Source organism: Pyxicephalus adspersus, chromosome 6 (genome assembly GCF_032062135.1).
Source record: "Pyxicephalus adspersus chromosome 6, UCB_Pads_2.0, whole genome shotgun sequence".
NCBI lineage: Eukaryota > Metazoa > Chordata > Amphibia > Anura > Pyxicephalidae > Pyxicephalus > Pyxicephalus adspersus.
In genome coordinates, this window is record NC_092863.1 from 11,497,961 (window position 1) to 11,507,483 (window position 9,523).

A 9,523-nucleotide genomic window follows, 5' to 3' on the forward strand; every position below is an offset into this window, starting at 1 on the left:
CTTAAGGTCTGTATCATGCATGCAAACTTCAATAACCCTTTGTCAAGATCAATAACCCAATTTATCAAGATCAGAGAGAGATGAATACCGACGCAGTGGGTTGCAGTACTGTACACGGTGAACATGCACAGCTGTAATTCCATAGAAAATGAATGACAAGCTGCTAGCAATACTGAGGGTGTGTGTCAGGGCTGGTGTTAATACGTGAGCAGAGCCAGGGGCTGATAACAATGAATACTTATGTCCTGTAGGGCATCTCTCTGTCAGGCTTCCTTTTATAGTAACACAGCTCCGGCTCCTTGGATATAAGAAGGACCACAGTGACCACCTCTGCTCTGTCATTCCTGTCTTCTTATCCTTCTCAGCCCCAAGCCTTCCAAAACTCAGTCATCATGCCCCCCAAGAAGCCTGAACCGAAAAAGGAGGCCGCCAAGCCAGCTGCTGCACCAGCACCACCTGCCCCAGAACCCCCAAAGGAGCCTGCCTTTGACCCCAAGAGCATCACAGTGAGTACAAGGGGTAGTAAATATACTTAGACAGTGCTGGGGTTACCATTACTTTCTGATTTCCAGGTCTTGAGTTCAGATATATTGATTTTGCCCTGAAATTAGCACTTTCATTCAGTGGATTGCCTAGGTGAAATTTGCCTACTATATATATATATATATATATATATATATATATGTAGATTAGTTTATTTAATGTAAATGCAAATTTATAAAGCAACAAATCTAACATTTCCCAAACATTCACCCCATGATGGCACATGTGTTTTAAATATTAATTTATTACAACTGGCGGATGTTTGGCAAAGTCTATTTCACTGCTTTATAAATATGCTTTTAGTGTTTTATGTGTTAGATTTTTTATATTTATTATAGCTACAGTACTTTTTTCACTGTCTGTTTTAAGTTGTTTTATAAATAGAGCCCTAGAAGTCTGTAGTGGGTTTTACTTGCAGATAGTATAATGCACTAAAAAACATCCTTTGGACTGGCCAGCAATGTTCTAACCCATGTACCAGATAGGATGACAAGCTGATGGTGCCCTATCACACAGAACCATTTAATAACACTCAGGGAAATGTTATGTCAGAAGGAAGAGCAACTGTCTGTCACACAGAATTCTGTCCACACGTCATAATGTCCAGTGTAGGATTCCATCCATTTGTAGGAAACAAATTGCACCTGTTAGTAGAGGAATGCAGGGGTTGTTATTTTCTGACTGTTGATAATGCTGATCCATGGACAAAGTCAGAAGGAAACTCAGCAGTCTCATCCATTTTGGTGGTAAAGGCTTAAATTTAAAAGCAAGGCGACTGGTGGACAGTGAGAAATCAACAATGGTAGGCTCTATGCAAGGTTACCTTGCAAATCAGGGAAAGGGGGTGGCTGGAAGCTCCAGCTTTAATTGCTAAGATAAAAACTTTGTAGAGATAACTTCAACCCCATTTAGCCAAAAACATTTGGCTGAAGATCTTTCAGCAGCACCCTGTCTAAGATACATATGTCGCTGCCTCTTGTGAGAAATCCCAGGGACATGGGCAGCTAACCACAAGTAAGTGGAGGAGATTAGTGGAGGGCAAAGCATCATGTTGTCATCCTCAAATTACACCTAGGACCATTTCTAGGCAAAGGCTATACAACCATACTGATAGGATGCTTCAGAGCTAGGATGGACAGTGGGTTACCTACCTTTGAAATAACATTGCTGCAAAACTGTTATTCCCCCTACAACCTAGATCCTTCTCTATATCTGAATTTGCCATCCTAATCTAGTTGTTGGGTTGTGGGCAACTGGGGGGCCACTACGACATCATCATCTATTTAAATAACAATTACTTAAACACTTAAATGTGTAAATGTTCAGAAAACCTGTGACCTCTCACTCTTTCTATCATGCATTCTTTCACACTGATCTCACAATCTATTCTGCCTTGCCATGGGCTGGTGACTACATGCACCAAATTGTGGGATTAGCAGGTTCCAAAGGAAGATTAGAGAAGGAGGAACATATACATAAGTGGTTGGAACTTGGGCATATATAGACAAACAGGAATGTGTCACTCACAGGGGGAAATTCCTGGCTTATCAAGGAACTCTTACTATATATAAAATTTGTCCGATAGCACTTTGACACTTGTAACTGTGCTGATGTGATTGTTGTATATTTGGAAATGTCTGCATGGTAGTGAGATTTTTACTACACTGCATTTGCCCTCAGCATACCACTTTTAGATTTTAGGCCTTATATAATGATAATCTTACAAAAAATTAAATACAGAATCATATTCTGTAACTGACACTTGGAAAAAAACATCAATTTGTCCTTTTGTAACCTAAGTACTCCAGCACTTCCCTCTGTAGTATTTCATTTCTGCTACAAGATGACCCCAGTCTTCCAGACTCTCACAGACGCTGGAAGACTTAGGACAAACTTTGAAATCAGGATGTCATGGGTTCCCTCCAAGTATATGTTGATGCAGATGACATTACTACCACTTTCTGCATATCAAGTATCCATTACATCATGTGAATGACCCGAAGACATTGGAAAGGGTATATTAAAAAGCATAGAATGACATGCAGCTTGGAACCTGGATCACCTGAACCCAGGAAAGGCTTAGCAATGCAGGAGGAATGGCTGTATATATGATGGATCACCTAACAAAACCCTTCACTCTAATCTTCCAGTGCTCTAAAAGTCTGTCTGTTCCCCTGGCAAGCCCTAGAATTGCTCAAACTAACAGAGCTTTGCACACTATAGTCAATAAAAATGTTACAAAGAGAGAGAAGGCCGTTTACACAGAAAATGCTTACTAACTAACACTTCATCACATAACCAATTAAACACTTAGCCTGCACTGATCCCACCGCTGACTGATGCCAATTACACTGCCAGGAAGAGAAAATAATTAGCTCTACCAAGAGAAAAGGACCAGCCAACAACATAAAAGATGATGATTCTTGGTGGTTCTCAGGTGCCATGGGTGATCCACCTTGGGGGATTAATTCATCTTCCAGTATGTGGAGGCAGAGAATGATTGTGCACACCATGCATAGTTTGTATCCAAAGTTTAACAACCTACAACCCTAAAAATGGTAACTATGTTCATGGGTACTCTTCAGCAATGAAATCTCCATGCTATAAATCCTGACTCTGTTCTTTGGTGTAACTTTTCTCCATGTAATACAATCAATTAACAGTCAATACTTTCTTTTATCTTACAGATCGAGTACAGCTCTGACCAGATTGAAGGTAAGTCATTTTACATTTAATTAAGGATTAATTTCCAAATGCATCCTTTGACATCATTCAGGCATATGTTCCTCTGTATTTGAAAAATGCATTATTCATGCAAAAAACTCTACAGAGTTTTTTTTATATATCATTAGATAAATGGACCAACAGAGGGATTACAACAATAGAAGGGGTAATATTAAGGTTATAGATGGTATATGTTGAGTGTCTTCAGAAAAGCAGCTCTTTTCTGAGGCTAATCTGAGCAATGATGTTCTGCTGGCATGAAAAAATAGAAAGAAAGAGAAGTGGCTAGAAAAGGCTGGAGAAGCAGCACTGAATTGCCACAAAGAATAAAAAGGTGAAAACAACACCGTACAACAATTTCTATGGTATTCAGAATTTGTAATGCTTGGGCAAACTAAGGGCCTCCAGTTAGATTTTAGATTTACTTTAATTATAGATACTTGACACATTATTGTAATAATAATGACACAGCTGTGAAAGACAAATCTCTAGCTTTGTCTTGGGATTAAGGGGCTAATGAAGAGCTTGTAATGAAGAGAATGCCCCATAGACTGGGGAGTGGAACAGTGGAATAATTCTTTTCCATGTATAATGTATATAACAGTAACATAATACCATAGTGTCTAATTGCTGCAGTAAGAGATACCCCCAGCTGTCGAGGATATTCCGTCAATGGAGGTCATGGTGTTATTATAATGACACTTGTTTTCCTAGAGTACAGTCCTTGGAAGAACTGAAGATAATTATTAAATTTAATCTGGACTTTAAATAAAATAGGGGGATTTTGCTAGGTTCTCTTGAAAGAGCACTTTCCATCCATGTACAAGGACCATTTATTTGTTGGAGGTGGGGTGGGGTTAACTGGCTCCATGTCTGCCTTCTCCCTCATCAACAGTGTTTATGCCTTGCTAATGGGTATCAATGCTGTGGCATAGATAAGTATAAAGGGGTTGAGCTTTGAAGAGAACATTTATCCTTCCACTTCTTCAGCCTTCTAAAATCTGTGCACTTCTAGGAATGGGTAACATCCAATACACGGTAGTCTATCCTCAGGCCCAAGTTGTGTTAAACAAAGGCGGTAGGAGCTTGCTTAGCCTCATTGAAGTTCAAACCTTGCACAGGATTTTATTTGTGGGTTCAGGGGCTTTGAGATTGATAAGTAGTGGTTATACTTTTTGCTCTCCCTTTTCCCAGAATTCAAAGAGGCCTTTCAGCTGTTTGACCGTACCCCTGGTGGTGAGTTGAAGATCACCTATGGACAGTGCGGAGATGTACTGAGGGCTTTGGGACAGAATCCCACCAATGCAGAGGTGATGAAGGTTCTAGGAAGACCCAAACCAGAAGGTAAGTGTGTCATTTTCTGTAGATAGGAGATGGTTGTAAAAAAAACAAAAGTCCACAATACCTCTACTGTGTGATCAATATTTTCATTTTGAATCAATGCATAATTGGTCTATTGCACTTAATCTCTGGGGCCAGTTTTGTATAGCATTTAGGCACAAGTATTCAACCCAATCAATTAACTAAAGAGCCGAGACAGAAGTTGTCATGCCTGAGTTCTCAGGGTGCCCTTTTAACTTACCTAACTAAAAGCAGTACATACTCACCTGATTATTTGGCTAAAATGCCTGTAGAAAAGATTGTAGATCCTTGTGAACGATATAATCCAGTTGCTGGAAATGTATGGTTCATTTTTGTTCGGTAAACATGTTTTACTATGCCATGGGTCTAGCTGTATTAAAAATGATGAGCTGAAACAACAGTAACCCCTATCAACCATTTCAGCTTTCATTATGCCAGTGCATGTTGGATGCCACATGGTTGCTATTGCTTAATGCAGATTGCATTTGCTGTGTTGTTCCTTGCTTGTAAGTCTGAAATGTCACTGTTACACAGGCACAAGCAACCAGACCAGGCCATGTTTTCTTTGTGGTTAGAAAATGTAAATGACTAAAATGGGGGCTATGAGCAACAATTCAGTTTAACCCCTGAACTTTAACCATCAGCCCTATGTGATGCCAACTTTACCCTCCTATGCTTTATAAATCTCAGCCGAAGAATGGTCAACAAGGAGCGGCACAAGACAATCTACCATATAAATAGTATTGCTTAAGTAAAGTGATATTCTAGTCGCGAGGATTTACAGCTCAATGTGACATACCTTTTATGTTGGACAAACGTTTAGGCTTGCCCACCTGGCATTAGGACTTTTTCTATTTCAGCGGCAGGGATTAAGCCCTGAAGGGGCCCTAGCAGTGAAGGAATGATGGGCACAAAGCCGAGAGGCCTGAAAGGATTGTGGGTATTTCACCCAACCTATTTGTGGGGGTCTGATCTCTGATGTACTCAGAGGAATTAAATTCCCAGTATTAAGAGCACAGACAAGGTCCATACCATAAAGAGCATTGCATTCCCAATGTGGACCCAGGGGAGTACAAGTGACATTTCAGTAAGCTGTGGTATGTGTGCTATTATCTGTGAATGCAGTCAATGCTGGGACACAAATCTCAGCAGCCAAGGCCACAAATGCCTACTTCTAAGACTTTAGTGACTTAATACTAAAAGTCTTGCCAGTTGTCCGGCTCTAGATCCCAGTCAGATATACAATACTCTAAAAAAAAAACACTGCCTAAATCATAGCAACATGAAAGGACTGCCATGGCAAGCACTTCAACAGAAGTAGATCAAGGCAAAGACGATGTAATATTTGAAACACAAGGGCAGCCTAGTGCAATGCAAGTTGCCTGGCTCTCATGCCAACTGTGTTTTTTACTTTAAGTCACTGACCCTAAAAAAAAAAACTTAAAACCTGTTAAGGATCAGTGGCTCTGCAAATATTAAATCCGGCCAGTCAAGCATCATTTCTGGAAGGACAGCAATACCAGACATACAGGATATAACAAACACAACCCATTCCTTTTCTTCAAATGAGACACTTTTACCTAACCCATTAGGAAACCTTGGCAGTTCTCTATTGCCACTGATACCTCCGACACAGCCTGGGACAGCAATTGAAACCTGACTGGGGTTTTAATATTTCCAGCTAAATAATAAAACATTAACCATAGTTTGGATGAAAAATGGGTTATATAAAGAATGACATATATGCATTTTCCGTGGCTTTATTTTATCTCATTCATTAGGGATAAAAAAAGGACTGATAAATGATAACAATGTAACCTTGGATTTCTGTTCCTGCATTTCTAGAACTGAACACCAAACTCTTGGACTTTGAGACCTTCCTTCCAATGCTCCAGCACATCTCCAAAAGCAAGGACCAGGGCTCCTTTGAAGACTTTGTGGAAGGTCTTCGTGTCTTTGACAAAGAGAGCAACGGCACTGTAATGGGAGCAGAATTGCGTCACGTTTTGGCCACCTTGGGTGAGTCGCAGATTATTAATATCCTATAAGAAAAGGTGGAGAATCGTTATATAACAGATGATGGGCCAGTCTGGTTTATGAAATATACATCTTGAGTTTGCTGTAAAGTGTTGAAGCATTTCCCAAAGTTTTAAAACCTTCCCTTCTTTAGGGCTTATAGAACATAGAAGATTGTAGAACAGTCACTGCCTGTGTGGGAGGTTTATTGGCTCAATTGAAAGATGAGAGCTAAAAGCTGACTGGTGGTTTGTGTGTGCATACATATTAATACTTAACCCGTGCCGCTGGATTACTTGTATTCAGTAAAAGCCCCAGAAAGCATTTGACCTTCACATCATAAAAACAAATTTTCCATACACCAGCTTGTCCCTGATTTGAAGCCCCTTGACTCCTTTCCTTTAATGAGTACGCTCAAGTTTCTATATATGGACCATGGGCTACTATGGTTTTGAGAGCTTTCCTAAATATTTTTTATGTTTTGGGGCTTTAGAACACTTCCGCAGAATATACCTCTCTTTCTATTATTATTTCTTGAAATGGCCAATATCACTCATTGTCAATGCATGCTCACTAGATCCATTTGCTAATTGCTGTACTGTTATTAAACCAATATATTCCTTGTCCCATGTAGGTGAGAAGCTACAGGAGAGTGAAGTGGAACAGCTCCTGGCAGGGCAGGAAGATACCAACGGATGCATCAACTATGAAGGTAAACTATCAGATACGGACCAGCCATTGCCCATAGCATAAATCTGTATATTCTTTGATTTGCTGCAGCATTTTGTTTCCCAACAAAATTAACTTTATATTGCTTTATTTACTTTGACCCTTGGGCAAAGACTTAGAGCTGTGGGATCACGTTGCATCTGTATTGATTGCCTGACATCATGATGATAATAAACGCTGTAACAACATTAGGTAGTAGGAGTTCCATGGCTGTCTGGCATTATGTTAAGAAGGCCCTGTCTTTATAACTCAGATATGAGCAACAGCTGTGCCTTGTTGTTTCATTTCCATTGTATTCTCATTTCTATTGTATTTTCATTTTTATTCTATTTCTATTTCAGTCCATCATATTGATGGGCCAACTGAAATGTGAGTGCAGAACTTAAACTACCTACAAATGTCAAGGTTTTGCTTTTAGTATTATTATTTAATTTGTGCAGGAGTCCTGTGTTTAATTATATTCTTCAAACCCATCTAGCATTTATAATAATATGTGTTAAAATAAAGGAATTCATACAAAGATTTAACAAAATTTTTTTTTTCTTAGCTTTCATTAAGCACATCATGTCTGGATGAAGAGACCATGTGGTATGTGTTCCCATTGTTACTACTTTAACTGCTTGATGTGAATTTCATTATTACTGATCCCAACCAATGCTGTTTATTACACTGTAACATCTTATAATGACCTTCCCAAGCCCACTGTGAAATTTCAACTGGAAAGACACCTCATAGATAAGAGAAATAAGCCAGTGATGGTACCCAATTGTTAAGACAGAACTATAAAAATATATTTTTTCTGCAAAACGGCCACATTCATTTCCTACATAGGGCCAATTTATACCAAAACTGAAAATAAAGTGGTTATGTGCTGCTGTAATTTGTGATAACATCCATGCAATTCTCTGTGCATTTATTTTAGTATTTATAAAGCTGTAATAAATGAAAGTGCCAACAGTGCATTGCATTGATAAAGGATTAAGTAGCTTTAGTAAATATCTTCCATCAGTGATACAGTGACATGGAGATAGCAGGATGATAACAGCACAGTGATTGAAAGTAAGGGGGTGATGCTTTCTCAAATGTTTTTGCATCAGTATTGGTGCCTTCAGGATGTGGATGCTAATGCAGACTGTGAAAACATCTATCACTGCTTTAAAAATACATAAACCCCTTATTGTGGCTTTATGAATCAGTGCATAAGTGTATGTTCTGTTGCATTTTCTTGAAGAACAGGCTAATGAAAAAAATTCAGCCAAATCCTCATAAACATCGCAACTGTCCAAAAAAAAAAACTTAAAAAAAAGCATGGAATACAGTTACAAAAGGTATTCAAAAAGAAAACATCATTAATATGATAAAATAACATTCTGTATGTTTTATAGGTGTCTGCAGAATATCCCACAGTCCCAACTGTCCTACTGACCCTTCTAAGAAGAGCCAGAAGATGCATTACCCGAGCTGTCCATAACATACCTCTCCGAAATGGAAGTCCTGAAATCCTTGTAGAGAATCCTTTCTCAAAGTGCCATATGAGATTGTAAATTTATTTGGGACTTTGTTTTTCTCCAGTGGTGAATTTTCACCAAATAAATTTCACAGGAAAACACGTTTCTGTCATCTATTGTTGTAGTTTCTGTAGCCTTTGCAATATAATACCTCTGCACCACCAGATGTTTCAGAACTTAGCCTATGATATGATACTCCTTGGATAATGGGTATAAAAGATAAAACTTGGTGATTATAAGTGTTTGTAATATATTTATTAAACACCACCGAAATAACCAACTTACCAAAGTAATTCAAAACAGTGAAAACCGAATATAATATCAGAGCATTTCAATTCAATACTCTAAGCTGAATCAGTTTACCTAATTGGAGTTTTTTATGACTTACTTCAGTTAGGAAATCCAGAGAGTTTCGTACAAGGTCCCTGCACATGTATGACCTAATGTCCATATGTATAACTGCTATCTCTTTGCAATTTCCTTGCTTATCACAATCAAACATTCAGCATGTGTGACCAAGAGGCTGTCTTAGTACTGGCTTTAACTTTTACTGTATGCAAAAGAGAACAGAAAACCAGATTTTTTTGTCTAAAGAAATGTAAACCTTGCAGTGTGACATTATATATTGTTAATTTTCTATT

General features: G+C 38.7%; 1 protein-coding gene across 1 annotated transcript; it reads left to right on the top strand.

Annotated features, from left to right (window-relative positions):
- Positions 1–321: 321 nt before the first annotated feature.
- On the top strand, positions 322–8,985 carry MYL4 (myosin light chain 4). Its single transcript, XM_072414562.1, has 7 exons — positions 322–506; positions 3,231–3,258; positions 4,462–4,611; positions 6,475–6,648; positions 7,280–7,357; positions 7,922–7,962; positions 8,760–8,985. The coding sequence occupies exons 1-6, from the start codon at positions 393–395 to the stop codon at positions 7,948–7,950; spliced, it is 573 nt and encodes a 190-aa protein (XP_072270663.1). The 5' UTR covers positions 322–392; the 3' UTR covers positions 7,951–7,962; positions 8,760–8,985.
- Positions 8,986–9,523: the final 538 nt, after the last annotated feature.